This window comes from Phodopus roborovskii, unplaced genomic scaffold (genome assembly GCF_943737965.1).
Source record: "Phodopus roborovskii unplaced genomic scaffold, PHOROB, whole genome shotgun sequence".
In the NCBI taxonomy this organism is placed as follows: Eukaryota; Metazoa; Chordata; class Mammalia; order Rodentia; family Cricetidae; genus Phodopus; species Phodopus roborovskii.
Genome location: NW_026126636.1, coordinates 3,031,385 through 3,050,391, shown reverse-complemented (window position 1 = coordinate 3,050,391; position 19,007 = coordinate 3,031,385). Strand labels below are relative to the sequence as shown.

Below are 19,007 nucleotides of genomic sequence, written 5' to 3'. Positions count from 1 at the left end.
GCTGATGGGACTGCAAACTGATGCAGCCAGCCACTGCGGAAATCACTACAGAGTTTTCTGCAAACTCTAAAAGTAGAACTACCGTAGGATCCAGGTATCCCATTCCTGGGTAGATACCCAAAGGATTCTGCCAACACTCCACAGAAGTCCTGGCACACCCGTTTATTGCTGTGCTATTCACAATGATGAAACAGCCTAGGTGTCCATCAACAGTGAATGCATAAAGGATATTGGTGTGCGACAGTCCTGGCTGTCCTGGAACTCTCACTTTGTAAACCAGGCTGGCCTCGGATTCACAGAGATCCACCTGCCTCTGTCTTCCCAATGCTAGGATTAAAGGTGTGTGACACTGTTGCCTGGCTGACAATGGAATTTGATTCAGCTGTATAAAAAAAAAATCAAATTATGTAATTTGTAAGAAAATGGATGGAACTGGAGAGCATCGTGTGAAGGGAAATAAGCCAAACTCAGAAGAAAACGTATCACATCTTTTCTTTTATGTGTAGAACTGTATCTATCTATGTATGCATTTATCTCTCTGTGGCACCATGAATTATGGGATGTCTAAAAGGCATGAAAGGAAGAGAAAAGGGGAGGGTAATAAGACAAAATACCACGTACTTTCTCACTTATGTGGAATCTGAACCATGTAATGCATGCACATGTAGGTATGTATTTCTGACATAAAACAGAAAAAGGTCTATTTGAGGAGACTAGAAGGGCAGCAGCAGGAGGCGTGTAGCAGGGTAGGAAGGCTGGTGAGTAGACACATAGGAAAACATCACGAGACCCATTGCTTTGTGTGCTAATCAAATCAAAACATTTATAAGATAGATAGGTACTTTCTGAGTTAATTGTCAGGTATTACAGTATGAGAAGCTAATGCAGATGGGCTATAGGGTACAGTGTGAATCCTGTGGAGGCCCCATGTAGACTCTGGCCTGTCAGTGTGTTGAGATGACTGTCTTTGCTGCACTGCCCTGCGGTGTCACCTGGGGGTGATAACCCTGAGTGGGAAGACCTCTAGGATCCATTTTGTTTCTGTGAATTCATTTTCATTCATCTCTGTGATGTGTTGGTTTACTTTTGCCTCAGTACTGTGTGTCTTCCACACGAGGGTGAGCATCTTCCAGTGTTTTCTACTTTGTATATGTCTCAGTATCAGCTTGTCATCCTCTACCCTCCCCAACTATCAATCTATTCTGTAAGGAGTATGTTTTTTCCTCCCGCCGCTGGTCTGGTCCCGCCGCGGCGCCAGCCCCAATTAACACACCCAGACTCTGTATTTGATATAATTCTGTTGACCAGGTGCTAGTTTCTTATCGGCTAGCCCTGTCTTAAGTATTAACCCATTTGTGTTAATCTATGTATTTCCACGTGGTTTCACCTTACCGGGGATTGGGGCAGGCAGGCATCTGGTCTTTCCTGGTCTCTCCATGCTGACTCCTCCTTCCTCCTTCCTTTTTCTTCCTAGTCCCTCCTATCTTCCTTTCCTATTGGCCAACAGTGCTTTATTCATTAACCAGTATGAGAAACATATTTACAGAATGATGTCTCCCATCACTATTCTACGGTTAATCTGGCAAAACCGTTTACTGTGGAATGATCATCCTGTGCTCTGTGAATATGTATTACTTTCGTTGGTTAATAAGTGTAAGAGTTAGCCAGTAACAAGCCTGAGCTATCAGCTAAGCATTTATAACTGATATAAGTCTCAGTGTGTTTGTTAGAGCTTGGCTGTGGGACAGGAAAACTTCTGTCTACAGCTTTGTGTGTGTGTGTGTGTGTGTGTGTGTGTGTGTGTGACTTCTCACTGTGTAGTTCCCAGTCTGGAACTCACTCTGCAGACCAGGCTGGCCTTAAACTCACAGAGACCTGACTGCCCCTGTCTCCTGAATGCTGGGATTAAAGGCGTGCACTATCACTGGGGGGGGGGGGTATTTTAAATTCCAATATCCAAACATAGTGCATTCTTGTGAATTTTTTAAAGATTTTTTTTGTGGGGTGGTTGGTTCACAAGCCTTTGATCCCAACTCACTAGAGACAGAGACAGGCAGATCTCTGTGAGTTTGAGGCCAGCCTGGTTTACAGAGAGTTCCAGGGCAGCCAAGGTTACTGGAAGAAATCCTGTCTTGGGAAAAAAAAAAAAACTTTTTTAACATTTATGTGTATAATACCAGTAGTGGCCAGAAGAGGGTGCTAGATTCCCAGGAACTGGAGATACCGATAGTTATGGGCCTTCCTGTATGTTCTGGGAATTGAACCAGGGTCCTCTGCAAGAGTGACATGAGCTCTTAACTGATGAGACATCTCTCTAGCCAGAGTATTTGTTTTTATGCAATTATAAACATGTTTTTAATTGTTGCTGGTATATGGAAATACAATTCATTTCTGCATGCTGAGCTTGCATCCAGTTATTGAACCAAATAAACTTAATAGCCTGCAATTTATCATTGTATTTTACTTCCTGTGCACTCACTCAGTCATATCATAACAGTTTTTGCCTTTTCCCCCCATCTTCCAATCTTCAAACTGCTTTTCCTCTTCCTCCTCCTCTTCCTCTTCTTCTGTATGACACTGGCTCCCATCATATTGCATAGAACTGATGCTCATGTCTCCTCTTACTCCAGCCTCTGCTCCAGCATTTACAGTTTCACCCTGTGAGCACAATGGGGGCTGTAGAGTTTGTTTTGCTTTCTGGGCATTCTGCTTTCGGGTGGAAAGTATTTTTCAGACGAAGGCAGCTGTGTTTCTAACTTGCTGGGACTTTTGCAGATTGCTTTGTTTAAGTCGTGAATGACCATCTGTTGAGAGGGTCCCACGTTTGCCTCGAAGTCTAGTCTCACTGTCTTTTGGGTCTCGTTTTAGTTTGCAGATTCTGGTTAACTAAAACGACCTCCTGAATTACGCCCCAGGACAGGGACCTGCAAACTGCATGCCCTGCAGAGCCCCAGACTCAACTCTTCTTCTCAAACATGAACACCATATTCCAAGTCTCGGGAGACTCTGATGGCATCCACTGACCCTTAGCAACCAGCCTCGGGGGAATATTTCTTGTTGGACCCTCGCCCAGCAGACCTTGGCATTGCAAAGACAAATGGAGTGTCTGTCAAATCGGGAAGTCAAGGTCCCCGGGAGCCCTTACCTCCTAAGACAATCATGAATGTCCTGGGGATCGGGGCCACTCTCCCACCCATCCTGCGCGAGGTTCCTTTAAGAGAGCCCGCCACGTTCAGCTTAACGTCTCTGGGGCGGGAGGCAGAGGTCGCCAAGAATGTTGGGCTCCATCGGGAGTGCGAAGGATGAAGCTCTGTCTGATGGCTTCCCCCTCCTGGTCCCCCCAGAGTCCTCTCTCTTCTATTTATCAAGTCCCCGCCCCAACTTCGAAGTTCCCTCCTGCCAGTGGAGCTGGGTTGTGGCCAAGCTCCCGCTTCCATGCTCCGCCCCCTGCCCAGGCTCTTGGATTTCAGCGCCTGTTCCGTCCCGGCTCCTCCCTACCCTTCCCCAGCAAGCCCCGGCCCCGAGGCCGCGATCGGGGGGTAAGAACCGGTGGCCCCGCGTGGCCTCATCCACATGCAGGGAACGGTGCGAAGCAGCGATCGCCAGCAGCACACAAAAGCTGTTCCGCCGCCGGCCACACCGTGCCAGCCTCGCTCCGCCCTCCGCCCCGGTGGCCTAGACGCCCCCTCCCTCTCAAGCATCTGCCCCAGGAGCCCGGCTGCACCATCCGATGGCTTCCGGGAGGAGGCAGGCTCCTTTGGACCCTAGGCCCCCCGAGACCTCCTTGCTATCACAATTGCCTCTTGGCCTTGCTGGACCGCATGGGGCCTGGGCCAAAGTCCTAGTCCACCGAGCTCTGATTCTGACCTATGTAGAGGAGTTTGCAATGGGAACATAAGGCTGAACCCTAAAGGAATTGGGGGATTCAGAGAGGAAGGGGGTGGATTTGGGGGGAGGGCTGTCTCAAACTCCCAGGATGCCCTGGGACCCCCTGAGTGGCCACTAGAATCTCTGAGGTCTTCATCTCTCTGCCTTTGGCCTCCAGAATTGTTCTAGGGACAGCCCCCACTCATCCTATAACTTGCACACCAGACATAGTCAGAGCCCACAGGGAGGCCAGGGACTTATGAGAAAGAGTTTGCATCAAGGCCCTGGCAACTTGCCTCTGGGTCGCAATTTTCACAAGTGCAATGCCCACCCTTCACTAATGGGTCATGAGGGATTTAAAAAGTACAAGTTGTGGCATGCAGCACCCCCTCCCACCCCCGCATGCCTTGCAAAGACTCCTTGAGGGCAGGGACAGTCTGGTCTTTGAGCTCTGTTCCCCCATCTCACCCAAGACTCGGTGTAGCCCCTTAACTAGGAAGTCCTTCCTAACTCTGATCCAAGTCCCCTCCTGCTTCTCCAGGCTAGACTTGGGGGGAAGGGGGAGTTCCCTTTAAGGGAGGTGGGGGAGGGGGCTGCCGGCTGTCCCTCCTTCCGTCCCTCCTTGGATCCAGTCGCTCGGGGGCCCCCGGGGGCCCGGGCCCCGTGCCAGCGCATGCGCCCGCCTGTGGGCGCTGTCCCCGGCTGCGAGGGCCGCGAGCGCATCGACAGACGGACCGACCGACGGACTGGCGGCGGGCCGGACAGACCGGGTAGCGCAGGGAGCCGGGATGAGGCGGGACAGCGACATGACAGGCCACATACAGCAGCCCGGAGGGCGCGGGAACCCGGGCCCTGCGCCGTCGCCTTCCCCCGGTCCTGGACCCGGCCCGGGCACCTCAGAGCGGGTGGCGCTTAAGAAAGAGATCGGGCTGGTGAGCGCCTGTACCATCATCATCGGTGAGCAGGGTGCACACAGGGGGACGGCTCTGGGGACCCTCTTAGTGTTCTTCCCTCACTAGGATCACAAGGAAACCCTCGGAGCACCTGCTGCTGTGGCCGCGGGATACACTTGACTCCACTCGGACCTGGCATAGAGGCCACGGTCCCTCTTGCCCTCCCCATCCTCTCTGAAAATTTGCTCCTGGAAGTGGCAGCGGGGGGGGGGCGAGGAGGGGCTGGGGCAGGGGGCGGGGAGGGGATGCTGTCCTTTCTGCAACCTCCCCTGGCCCTTACTCCCCTGTGAGGCTTTGTTAAGGCAATTGCACTGTGTAACGACTAGGCCCGCTTTTAGTGCCGAGTTCTGTACTGTGGGGCAGGCTGCCTGCATCCCTACTGTGTGCCTGGGCAGTGAGGCCATCTGTTCTTGGAAAGGACTGTGGGTAAATGGCCAAGTAGAGCCTAAACCGAGGGGAAATGGTCTCCAAGCCGTCCTAACTGGCAGATGTGGCCACAGAAACCAGGCAGTTGTGAGAGCAGCCAGTGATGGCACAGCCATGAGCAGACTAAGCGTCCCGGAGAGTTCCCATTCACTCCTGGGACCTGAGTGGGAGCTCTCGTGGCCTGGCCCCCTTGCTGGCCCTGCAGATGGGGCTTTCTGAGTATGCAGAGCACTGAAGGACAAGGACAGCCGTGGTAGTACCCCACCCCACCTCTCTCTGTCCCTTGACTCCTGAAGGAGAACTCAGCTAACCCTTTAGGGAGGGACATTTTCTGTTTCCCTGTGCCCAGGAGTTGGGAGTCTAAAAGATCAAGAACTGGGGCCTTGACTGTCCTCTTCCTCAGTCACAGCATTGCCTTTCTGCCCTTTGACCCCTGGAGATGGAGAAAGGCTGCAAGGCTCAGTGGGGGCCGGCGGGGGTCTTCTCCTCTTCCTGCTTCATGCCTCTCCATGAGAAACTCCACCTGGAGACATGTAGTGTCTCTTTGGTATCCACTGCACTCATGCTCAGAGTCACCCCTGAACCCAGCTCCAGACAGTTCTACCATCTTGCCCTCTAGAATGGTCCTGATGTCACCCTCGATCCCCTGCCTGGCTTTCTGATGATAGGAAGGGCTGAGTCTGGGGCTTGGCCAGATAGTACTGATTAGAGCTGTGCCTGCAGCCAACACCCTTTGCGGGCAGGGGCTGTACTCCCCCAAAAGGAAGCCTGCGTATCACTGGTGGGCTAGTGAGGAGGCATCAGGCTGTCCATGTCTGGGGCTGGCTGCAGTGCCTGAGAGGTTCAGAGAGAGAGACACACACGAAACCTTGCATCCATGCACGACGCATTGCCCCCTGTTACTGTCCTGTACTCCTCAAGTAAGTCAGAGGCTGCCAGGGTTCCAGCCCTCTAGAAGAGGGTGATGGTGGCTTTGTGGAGCACAGAAGAGGCCAGTTCCACCATCTTGCTCCTTCTCCAGCATGGGCTTGGGAGGAACTGTGCTCTGGAGTCTGGGTCTGGCCCCCTTCACCTTTCAGCCCATTCTTGCTTCACGGCTCCCCTCGGCATCCAGAAGCTGAAGGCTGAGGATGGAGAAAGTCATCTGGGATAACCGAGGCTAGGAGATTATCTCCAGCCCAGGGTACTGGGTGGTCTCCCGTGAGCCAGGCTTATGGAGCTCGGAAGAGTTTCAGCCAAGACACTGGACCAGGCAGTGAACAAGCCAAACAGGGAGGGAGGTCAGATCTGCACCTCCTGATGCCCTAAAGGTCCCTTCCTTCCATGCATGTCCCTGTGGCTACTTCCCACATGGCCCGGCTCCCAGTTTTGCACCTGTTTCTGCTCCATTCCTAGCCCGGGAGGCTTGGTCAAAATCAGAAGTCTCCAGGATCATATTCTGTAATTCATCAGCCTCATCCCGGGCAGAGGAGTGAGGGTTTGGGGAGTGGGGGATATGCAAGATTGGCTGTAGAGAGAATGAGACCACCCCTCAACTGCAGGGCAGTGCTCACACCAAAAAAGCAAGCCAACCTGGAGGGGACCCAGCAGGAAGGGAACAACCATCTGGGGTAGGACTGTGCAGGATGCTGGAGCATCAGATGTCTGTTCAGAATGCCACTTCTTGTTATAGTAAGGAGCTACTTTACCTCCTTTGATTCTCATGCCCACCCTGTGAGATGGCAAGTTTGCACCCATTACACAGATGGAAAAACCGAGGCTGAGAGTTAAACGGCACTGTTCACAACTGGTGAGCTCAGAATTTGGATTCAAGTGTCCAGTGTCCTTTGTGCAATGGAGGCTTGGCAAAACAAGCCGGTTGGCTGGGGATGGCTGGGGATTGAGCTAGGGTAGACTGAGATCTCCCTCTGCTGGTCAGCAACGGAGCCAGGAAAGTCAGCCCTTCCCATGGCTGTGCACACAGGGTCTCTTATCCTGCCATGGAGACCTCAGCTACCCCGCTCACACATCCACAACCAAGGAAGAGACACGCTCTTCGAGATCCTCCTGGGACTCGTTTTTGCGCTATGCAGGTGTTTGAAAGTCAGGCTCAAATGCGTACAGGGACACGAGGGGCTAGTGCACGAGCTCCAGCTTTCTACAGGACAGTCCCTTGTCATCCAGCCCTCTGCGTTCTTCTCCAGTCTCCAGGGCCATACGTAAATGGTCCCCTGCAAATACTCTTCCTTCCATGTCCTAAGGGTACCCCAGCCCCATGTACAAATAAAGAAATGGAGGCCGGAAGGCTGCAAGCTGCTCAGAATCAGGTGCCCTGAGGATACTGTAGGTCATCACCGGAAGTCAGGGCGATTGCAGCCACAAGGCTGAGCATCTCTTGGCCCCAGAGACACCTGTGCGCCCATTGAATGGTGCCAGGTGTGCTGGACACCCAACAGGGGACAAGGCAGGCTGGTCCCTCTGCTGGGGCTCATGGCCCAGTGCAGTCAGGCAATAGCCAGGCATGCAGCCAGTGGCCATGATAAGTATCGGGACAAGATGGCTGGGGAAGGGAGGAGGGAAGCATGCGCGGGAGCAGGGTGGAGTCCAGAAGGGCTTGGTGGTGGGCTGTGAGCTACGGCAAAGACTTCGCCTTTCTCCCTTTAAAAGGTGGGAGCTGTGGGGCGAGGGGGTGACCCGAGGAAAGATGGGATGGAACTTTTCGCTCACTATGGAGGAGAGGCCGTGGGGATAAAGGTTACAGAAGGGAGGCCAGGCAGCGAGCCACTTGGACAGAGGTAGTGGTGGCACTCCAGTTGGCGCAGTGGCGGAAGGTTGAGGGGAAGCCTAATTCTGGATGTGTTTGTGATAGCCTGGACACAGGGGCAAGAGGGAAGGTCCAGGGCCACAGAGGCGGTGGCCTAAGCAGTCGGGAGAATGGTTTGTCCAGAAAGGAACAGGTTCACAGAAGGAACAGGATGCCGGAAGTTCTGTTTGGAATGACGTGGGAGAGGCCCAGTAGTGTGACATTTGTGGCCTAGACTGAGTTCAGTGGGAGGTCCCTGCTCCGGTTATAAACTTGGGAATTGCCAAGGGGGGAGTGCAGGATGAGATCTCCAAGGCAGCGATTACAGAAATAAGCAGGGCCAAGGGCCCAAGAGTGAGCCCTGGGCACCCAGTGGTTAAAAGTCTGGCTTAAAATAAGGAGCTGCAAAGAATTCCAAGAAATGGGGCATGGAGGTATGCACCTGTCACCCCTACATGCGAGAGGAACATGAGTTCAAGAGCAGCCTGTTTGCTCAAACAACAACCCCCTGCCGCCCCCCAGGAAGCAGCTCAGGAGCCAGGCTGATATGCTGAGTAAGTGGCACTCGGCAACCTGTCATGTGGTACCATTTAATTGAGGAAGATGCGGGCTGAGGCTTGAGGGTCAGCTTCGGTATCTTAGAGCTTGTGAGTGACCCTGACAAGTCTGGGCCCGGAGGCTGGGCGCTGGCAAGTGTACTGGGCTTGATGGCACTGGACTGGGAGGGCTAGACCGAGGGCTCTCCACATCTGCTCATCCTCTCTCCAAAGGAAAGTGGGTTAAGCTGGAGGTGCACGCTGGCTGCTTAGCAACCCAGGACATGTCCTGGATGTTCCCACTCACCTCCTTGGTATTCAACCAAGACCTCTGTGGGGCCACTGTCACACCAGGGAAGGACACACACTTACTAGAAAGGCCTGGCAGATGGGGGCAGACTTCACCCAGGTCTCAGTAAAGTTCTGAGTGCTCACGCAGGGTGTTGGGGTCCCTCTGGGATCTGGGTCTCCGGAGGAAAAGCTGTGTGGGGCACAGAGCTCTTCTGGGTTTATAAAAAATAGTGAGATCCATAAGTACTCCCCTTGGCAACTGACGTGCCAGCCAAAGCACGCCGATGCCCTTTGCAGCTACTCTCCTGGGCTACACAAATGAGGCAGCACTCAGACTCTTGGGGCCAAGATGGGTGATCTGGAGAGCTACCTGGGGTGGCGCTGCTTCAGAAAGTCTGGTGACTGGGACTGTTCACCACAGCAGAGCTCAGGGAGTGACAGCAGGGGATAGGGAGTCTGATCTGGATCAAGATTCCTAACAAAATACTTCCTTTCCTGCCAAGTCAGGTCAGATCCGCTCTCTGCTGACCCTGGAGCCCCACCAGGAGGTGGAGAAACTGAGTCCCGGAAGGAAGAGAGCACTTGCTAGATGTATAATCCTGTATGTGTTTCTAAGGATAGGGATGTTGCCACACACACACACACACACACCACCCATACTGCACACATACACGCGCATGCACACACACTTGCACACACATACCCACGCACGCATGCACACACATGCATGCTCTTGAGCCACGGGCAAGCAAATGGCTCATTCTGCAGATTTGACCGCCACAGTCTACCCCTGTGACCTCTATGGTTGGCTACTGCCTCCAAGAAATAGGTCAGCAAGCACCTCAGCGACAGCCACAGCCGGCAGGAACAATGGTCCTTTCTTCATTCCTCCTGGAGGCAAGTAACCCTCATCAGGCCAAACATCTTAATGTGATAAAACTACCCAGAGAAAGCACGAGGGAGGGGGATGGGAGAAGACTTGAGAGGCCCTCCCACCTGCCTGCCTGGAAGGACCAATAAGCACCAGAGAACCCTTATCCCATTGAACGGATAGGAATGTGGAGGCCTCAGGACCCTCTGGCTCAGTCAGATGCCCACCCCAAGCACTCTGTAATGGCTTCAGCCCATATCTTCATACCTTGGTCCTGTTGGGTCCTGGGCCCACCCCCTCCTCTTCCTCCTCCTCCTTTTTCTTTCCCTCTTCCTTTCCTTCCTCTCTACTCTCTTTCCTCCTCCTTCTCCAATGCAGAATTCCTCAAAGGCTGCTTTGTCCATTGCAGTTTCTTTCCATAAGACAGATCTACTGGGCTTGAATGTGGAATCCAAGAATGGAGTTCTTAGCCTGCCAGTGGTAGAAAGAATAAAACAGCAGTTCTCAACCTGCGGGTCATGACCCCTTTGGCAAACCTCTGTCTCCCAAAATATTCACATTACGATTCATAACAGTAGCAAAATTATAGTTGTGAAGGAGCAACCAAAATAATCTCATGGTTGGGTTCACCATGACATGAAGAACTGTATTAAAGGGTGACAGCATTGGGAAGGTTGAGAACCAGTGATCTAAAACATCAACTCTAGGGACCCTCTCCACATCCATAATCACTCAGACACTGTCCTCAGCATCCTTCTGCCCATCCCTCGTCATCCTCTGCTGCTTACCCAAGTCCACCACCCTCATGGCTGCCTGTATCCACCCCACCCACATGGTACCCAGATCATCCAGTTCAGGGTCATGGTTTCTTTGCCTGCATCCATCCTAGTCACATGGTACCCAGAGCATCCAGCAGAGAGTCATGGTTTCTTTGCATGGGTCCAGGTTGTCCTGCCTGGCAGAGCACTCCAATTCCCCACAGGACTTCAGAGAAGTCCTGGGTAGTAGCCTGAAGCCACGTGCCCAAAACAGCCGTGCACCGCCAACACTGGGGTCGCAGCCACTTGGCTCAGGGCTAGTGATGCGTCCCTGACCCTGAAGACCCTGTGTGAGGTGGGGCTTCCCCAGGGGCTGGCTGCCCACACGAGGCTTCACCAGACTGAGTAGTGTAGAACAATGGGGTCTCCATAGGAGGGGGGTGCCTAGGAGCCTTGGATGCCCCAGCTCCAACATACCCAGTGCCGTCCAAGGCCACCCAGCCCCCGCTGGCTTCAAACTTCACTGGCTTTTGGCAAATCTTGTTCCGCCAGGTCCTGAGAACTGCTGCCGGATGGAGCAAACCCAAAGGCTCTTTACAAACCCAACAGCCCACCCAGGCCTTGGGCCCCTTGTCTGAGATATGGAAGGCGGCTCCTCCCCAACTTCCTCAAGGCCAGCCCCATTCCCACAAAGCAGACCAGGGCTACAGCTTACCTCTGGGGACTTGGACACAGGAATTATTCTGTCCTTATCTGGATGTATTTAGGGCTCCTGGGATGTGACCAGAACACCAAGTAGGGCGTTGTGGCTGTCCAGACTGGAAATCTGTGTCGGCTGGGGGTGGGGGTAAGGGACCTGGAGTGAATGCAGATTGTCAACTACACTGTGTCCTCTGCCAGCCCTGCCTGTGGACCTGACAGGTGAAGTGAGTGGACTAGACAGACAGATGGACAGATGGACAGACGGACAGACAGACACACACAGCCATACTAGGAGGGGGCTGAGCTGATGACCCCACCAATGCTAGACCCCAAGTGAGTGGACTAGACAGACAGACAGACAGACAGACAGACAGACAGACAGACACACACACACACACTGCCCCACTAGGAGGGGGCTGAGCTGATGACCCCACCAATGCTAGACCCCACCAATGCTAGCTTTCTCCTACATGTGGCCAGTAACTGGAATTCCTTCCTGTGGACACACACTAGTGCACACCCTGGGTTTTGGGACACCTGCCTTTGCTCAGCCCCACAGCCTGCACCGCTGCTCACAGCAGATGCTGAGTAAACTAGCAGGTGACCAACCATCCTGCTGTCCCATGTGGCCTCCAGGCACGGGCACAGAGGATGATGGTTCCTCGTTTGTAGGTGGAGACAGAAGTTTCTGTTTGTCACTGGTGTAAGTGTCTGTGGGGGAGTGGAGAGGGGTGGGATCCTGAGGCTTCATGCATGCAAGGGAAGCTGCTGGGGTTCTGGAAGGGCTGCCTGGTGCAAAGGCCTCATGCATTCATCCATAGAGCAGGGAACACAACTGTGGGCTCTGGGTGTCCGGGAAGGGAGTTGGATCCACCACTTCCAGAATGTTCATCGGGTCCGCAGAGCAGGCGCTGGAACTAACGAGATTCTCAGCATCCGTTTAACCTCCTACTTCTCAGCAGACAGAACAGGGTGGGGCCACGTCTGGGTGTTGTAGGGTTCAGCACCTGCAGTGAGCACTGGGTGAAGGCAGGTGCCCTACGGCCTGCTGGTGGAGGAGCCGGTAAAGACGCCAAGCTGTGAGCGGGGGTGAGGCCAATGGGAGATGGGCAGGCAGATGAAAGGCGGTCAAGGTCTTGCCGTGGGAGGCCAGCTCTGGCCAGCAGGTGGGAGGGCAACAGATGGCTGGAGATGAGGGCCTGAGCCTGGGCTGTGCCCGGGGACCGTGGATCACAGAACAGGGCCCGTTCTCTGCCGTTATTCAGATGGCTGGGACACCTCACTCTCACCTGGAGTGGGGGTCAGGGAAGAGGAGAACTCAGGGACCAATTCTGGTAGTGGGCCTGGCTACCTGGGCAAAGTGCCATTCCCCATGCCACAGATAGAGGAAAGCCAATGGTGATCCCAGAATGGGCCTGCCCAGATCCCAGAGGCCTCCAGATCTCCTGCCTCTGCTCTGCCAGGGGCCCGCCAGGCTTCCTTTCTTCACTGAAGTATCTTGGGCCTCCTTCTCCCAGGAAGCTTGAGCCACGACAGTGCCTCAGTCTGACATCCCGTCTCTCTCCACAGGGAACATCATTGGTTCTGGCATCTTCATCTCACCCAAAGGTGTCCTGGAACACTCGGGCTCCGTGGGTTTGGCCCTCTTCGTCTGGGTCCTGGGTGGGGGCGTGACAGCTCTGGGCTCGCTCTGCTATGCAGAGCTGGGTGTCGCCATCCCCAAGTCTGGTGGGGACTACGCCTATGTCACTGAGATCTTCGGGGGCCTGGCTGGGTGAGTGTGAAGCTCTGGCAGGGCAGGGGGTGTTCTCTCTGCTGTGGAGTATGGGTAGATGGAAATATTGGCTGGGGGTGTCTGCAGTCTTCCACGGCTGGGAGGGTAGCACCAATGCCCACTCCATTTCTCTGGTATCAGACCCTTGCCCTCTCTGGGTCTCCTTCCTTTTATCTTACTGTTTTCTCCCTGGTATTCTGGGACAGCCTTACTTACTATATAGCCCAAGTTGACCTTAAACTCACAGTCCTTCTGCATGGGGTCACAGGCCTGCCAGAAACGGGGCACCCACTTCTGTGTCCCCTTTTAAATGGAACTTCCTTTTAGCTCTCCTTCCCTTGGGACGTTTATGGAGGGAGGGATGCTCTTACTCTCTGAGGCCACTAGATGATGCTAGCACTCAGGTAAGGAGGGTCTTTAGTCTATCTAGTAAAGCCACCTGCAGGAGAGGAGAGAGCAGAGGCATGGTGTGACCTCCCATGTAATTCACCTGGGACACACACACACACACACACACACACACACACACACACACACACACACACTCACCACAACACACACACAAACATACAACACACATATCACACACACATACACACCACACCACACATACATCACATCACACACAAACACACAGCACTCACAACACACACACATACACACCACTACACACACACACACACACCACATACTACACACACACACACCACATACTACATACACACACATAAACACACAATACTCACACCACACACACATACATACAACACACATATCACACACACAGACACACCACACACACACACAACACATATAACACACACACACAACACATACCACACAGACACACCACCACACACACACACACACACACACACACTCGTCCCAACCTCAAGTTTTCACAGAGCAAAGCAGAACAATTACTCAATTGGGTTTCAACCTAAAAGACCCTTGCTTTGAGGGTGTGGCAGAAGGCAGTAGCTATGCAGCAGAGAATGGGGTGCATACCATCTAGGGAGAACAGCCTGGTCACAGGATGTGGTTTGGGTCTGTCCAGGGAGTCTGTCTGCTGTGGGTAGTGGCTAGGCCAGGTTCACAGCAGGGCTGGGGGCGATGGGGGAGTGAAGTTGCTGTAGTTGTACAGACAAGATCAATGAAGACCCAACCCAGCCATTTAACAACCTAAACCAGGAGGACACGGTAGCCAGTGTGTCATGTGGGTCGGCAAGAGGGACACCCAGTGCCCCACTCCTCCATAGGTGGTGGTCTCAGTGATAGAGAGGGGAGATCGCGGGGCAGGACTTGTGGGGTCTGTGACACACTGAGGGAGGCGCTCAGAGCCACACAAGCAGAAATCTGCTACTGTGGGCCTGGAGGTACACTCGGGGACAAGGCGGCAGAAAAAGGACCCCCGATCCACTTCACGGGCAACCAGAAGGCAAGGATGAGCAGCGGGGATGGGCTATTGCTCTGGAATGCCTGAGGAGCCAAAGGATTGGGTTATACCAAAAGGGGGTTGGATCAACGATCAAGAGCATATCGAGTCCAGGAGACTCTTGGACTCAGTGGTAAGCCAGGAGCTAGCTAACAGCATCTCCAAGGGTGCAGGCAGGGCTACCTCTCCGGACGGAGGCAGTTCTGGAGTCCCAGTTCCCCCTGAGATACTGCAGAGGCAGGACATAAAGCACTCTTCTCCCAAAATCAAGGCAGGACCATTGCTCAGCACCAACCAACCACCTTAAGCCATGAAGTGCTGAGAGTCCCAGGCGATGCTGCAGCTGAGGGCTGGGACTTGCCTGCCTGGGTTCATGAGGCAGCCTGGGATCAGTTCCTCCCCGGCCTCTGGCAGTCCACTGGCTCTGGGGGGGTTAGGGGGGGCTGGTTTTCATCTATCCCAGATCCTGACCCCTGGGCCAGGCCGGCGGGGATATTGCTGAGGGTGCCTGTACCGTGCTAGCCCTCACTGCTTACAGATTCCTACTGCTCTGGAGTGCTGTCCTCATCATGTACCCCACCAGCCTGGCTGTCATCTCCATGACCTTCTCCAACTACGTCCTTCAGCCTGTCTTCCCCAACTGTATACCCCCAGCCACAGCCTCTCGAGTACTCTCCATGGCCTGCCTGAGTGAGTGTCCTTGAGCCTCTGACTGCCCCACCCAATGATGCTCTTTGTCCACTCTGTTGGGAGGAAAGTGGATTGGGAGCCCCCAGCTGCCATCGCCTGTAACCTCTTCCTCCAGCCCTGGGGTTCTGGCTGCTGTGGAGTCTGCTCCCCTTGTCGTGTGGCCTAGATTTGGCTGTGGGTCACCAAGAGGGTCATGGCCTCAGGTGCCCACACCCCTTTCCACCCTAGTGCTCCTGACGTGGGTGAACAGCTCCAGTGTACGCTGGGCCACGCGCATCCAGGATATCTTCACTGGCGGGAAGCTGCTGGCACTGGCGCTCATCATCGGTGTTGGCTTTGTCCAGATCTTCCAAGGTAGAAGCAGGGTGGGCGCACTGGAGAGAATGGGGGGACTGTGCTAATCCCTGCCCTCTGGACACTCTAGGACACTTTGAAGAGCTGAGGCCTACCAATGCCTTCACATTCTGGATGACGCCGTCCGTGGGTCACCTTGCCCTGGCTTTTCTGCAAGGTTCCTTTGCCTTCAGTGGCTGGAACTTCCTCAACTATGTCACCGAGGAGCTGGTTGACCCTCGAAAGTGAGTGAATACCCCGAGGAAGGCCCTGGTAGGAAAAGCAGCTGTCCTTGCAGATGTGCTGCTACCCGAGACTCAGAGTGGCCATCCACTGGCCACACTTGCTGCCATGGCAACAGGCTTGAAGGAGAGCTCCGGGGCCATGCTCTTCCCTGTCTGCAGTTGCAGCTGGATCCCTCGTGCGGCCTCGGAAAGAGCTGGATATCGATGTACTTAGTGATGGGCTTAGTGATTTACATTTGGTCCAACATTATCCATATGCATACAACATGGTTCTGAAGGATAGATCCCATGATCCTCCATCTGATGCTCAGCCAGGGACCTTGGCAGGGACAGCAGCAGCTGAGGGGACAGGGGTGTGTGGAGGATCCCCAGGGAGCCCTTAGACTTGAGGGCTGAGCCCTGAAGGCATTTGGGAGATTCTCTAGGCTGACTTTGGCTGTATGCAATTTTCCCTTTCTCTGCAGACATTAATTAGACCTTGCCCTCGGGGGATGGCATGTCCTCATCCCGGTGGCCTTGGCTCTCATCTGTCCTTCCTTCTGTTAGCTTGTGCTCAGACAGGGTTTGGGGGAAAGGCAGACGGCAGCATGTCCCTGTCCCCACAGCAATGCTGTTCCCTTTCCTGCCCGGAGACTCTGAGGACATTATGGGCCCCGCCCTTGCAGCAGGACCTAACCCTGAATGACACTCCAACCTTTGTCCCCAGAAACCTACCTCGTGCTATCTTCATTTCCATCCCACTGGTTACCTTCGTGTACACATTCACCAATGTTGCCTACTTCACCGCCATGTCCCCCCAGGAGTTGCTGTCCTCCAACGCAGTGGCTGTGGTAAGTGGGGAGGGACCTCGGCCCTCTCCGCAGCCCCTGCCCCACCCCATCTCCAGCCTCACACTTGGCCTCCCTTCTGTGCCCATGCAGACCTTCGGTGAGAAGCTACTGGGCTACTTTTCGTGGGTCATGCCAGTCTCTGTGGCACTGTCTACTTTTGGAGGGATCAATGGCTACCTGTTCACCTCATCCAGGTGACTGGCCTGAGCAAGGGCGAGAGGGCGCTGTAGGCGAGGCTAGGTAGGGGACTTGCCGTGTGCAGGCCATGCTAGGGACCACGGGAAGGTACAGTCGAGGCCATGAAATCTCCAGTTACAAGTGTCCGATCCCAATCTTGAGGTTGAGAAAGCCAGGAGGCAGACTACATGAGGAGAGCCGGGAGAGCCTGGAGGGCAGAGCTCAAAGGTGACAGAGAACTTCCAACACCAGTCCCGTGCCCCTATTCATCCCCCTCTCTGTGCCCAGGCTATGCTTCTCTGGAGCCCGAGAGGGACACTTGCCCAGCTTGCTGGCCATGATCCATGTCAGACACTGTACCCCAATCCCTGCCCTCCTCGTCTGTGTAAGTTTGGGAACCCGACCAGCCAGTGCACATAGCCAGAGACACCTAGCAATGGGTTTTCTTTTAGATAATGGCAAAAACTCATTCCTGCCTACGGTAGGTGAGCCATGGAGGGTGGGAAAGGGTTGGGACTCACCTAACCTCCTGACCTGAGTGGGAAGGCCCAGAGCAGCCTGCAGGGATGGCCAGAAGCAGATGGGAGGCCAGCTGTCAGCCCTTGGTCCTCTCCCAGTGCGGGGCCACAGCGGTCATCATGCTCGTGGGTGACACATACACACTCATCAACTATGTGTCCTTCATCAACTACCTCTGCTACGGAGTCACTATCCTGGGCCTGCTCGTGCTGCGCTGGAGGCGGCCAGCACTCCACAGGCCCATCAAGGTGAGGCTGGAAATAACCAGGGCCACCTTCATCTGAGCTGAGCGCCAGAGGCAGGTGTGGGTGACAATGACCACGACTACAGCATTTGCAGAGCGCAGGGCTTTCCATGCACTGACATATTCTCTCCTCATAACCCCAGGAAAGCATGTGCTTTTAATATTCCCAGTCCACAGACAGGAACAATGAGACTAAGGTCACATGGATTGCTAATGACAGAGCCCGGCATTCTCACGATCTCACATGAAAGAGTGACAGAGAAGCCCCGCCCCCATCTGTATATAAATCCTGAAGAGTGCTGAAATATGAAGCACAAAGAGAGAGAGAGAGAGAGAGAGAGAGAGAGAGAGAGAGAGAGAGTTGGGCTGTAGCCAAGTGCAAATAGCATTCTGCATATAACTGCAATGGGTAGCTCAGCACTGCTCAGATAGACAGCCTCAGCAGTTCAGCCAACTGGTCAACCCAGGAACTGCTCTCCAGTGCACTGGGATGCAACCAGAGGGGCCAGAGCAGGCACCAGGTCCCAAGAGATGGAGAAAGTGCCTCAGATTCCTGGGGTGGTGTGGGAAGGAGCGCTAGGGTGATGCCCCTCCCCAGGTGCTCCTGGCCACCCTTTCTCCGTTAGGTGAACCTCCTCGTTCCTGTTGCGTACTTGGTGTTCTGGGCATTCCTACTGGTCTTCAGTTTCATCTCAGAGCCCATGGTCTGTGGGGTCGGCGTCATCATCATCCTCACTGGGGTCCCCATCTTCTTCCTGGGAGTATTCTGGAGAAGCAAACCAAAGTGTGTGCACAGACTCACAGGTGAACCAGCTCTTGCCACCATGCCTCTTGGGAGGGGGGTAGTGTGAGTATCTCTTTGATCCCACCCCAGAACAAGGGCCTTCTACTGGTCTGGTTGCTGGCAAATGACTCAGTTACTTCCCTCAAAACTTCCTGGTACATGTAGATGTGGCCAGGGTCCATCTACAAAGGAAGCAACTCCCTGCCCAAAGGAGGCGCCTGAAGTTAGAGTCAACCCTGTCTCTAAGGGTCAACACCTGCCCCCCTTGCACCATGACTTATCTGTCTTATCTGTCTGTTCTTAGAGTCCTTGACACGCTGGGGCCAGGAGCTGTGTTTCGTGGTTTACCCCCAGGGCTCCCTGGAGGAGGAGGAGGAAAATGGCCCCATGGGCCAGCCCTCCCCATTGCCCGTCCCGGACAAGCCCTTGAAGGCACAATGAGACCTTGTAAAGACTGAAACAGCTGATTCTGTTTACATGTTGTTTATTGAGGAGGGTTTTGTGTTTTGTTTTCTTTTCAAAAACTTTTTTTTTTCTGGAAAAAGAGAGAGAGAGAGGTCCGGCCCTTAGAGGCCTACTATGAGGGACCAGCCACTGGGGTCGGGCTTCCTGCCTTAGCCCTGACTGCCCTGCTAGCTTCTCCTGGAAAGCCTGTAAATAAACAGGGCTGGTTGCCTCGGCATGGTGTGTCAGTGGCTACATCTGCGACCCTCCATGGCACCTTGAGCTCAGTCCTCCAGGAGAACCCCGAAATCGCCAGTGGGGGCTGTCCTTCCCATAAGTCGCCAGA

The 19,007-nt window shown here is 54.1% G+C and overlaps 1 protein-coding gene across 1 annotated transcript; it reads left to right on the top strand.

The window, feature by feature from the left end:
* The first annotated feature begins 4,598 nt into the window (after positions 1-4,598).
* Slc7a10 (solute carrier family 7 member 10) lies at positions 4,599-18,730 on the top strand. Its single transcript, XM_051207297.1, has 11 exons — positions 4,599-4,824; positions 12,756-12,960; positions 14,934-15,085; positions 15,314-15,439; positions 15,510-15,663; positions 16,370-16,493; positions 16,584-16,687; positions 16,959-17,055; positions 17,288-17,437; positions 18,060-18,237; positions 18,522-18,730. Exons 1-11 carry the CDS (start codon positions 4,656-4,658, stop codon positions 18,656-18,658), a joined length of 1,596 nt encoding a protein of 531 aa, XP_051063254.1. The 5' UTR covers positions 4,599-4,655; the 3' UTR covers positions 18,659-18,730.
* The last annotated feature ends 277 nt before the right edge of the window (positions 18,731-19,007 follow it).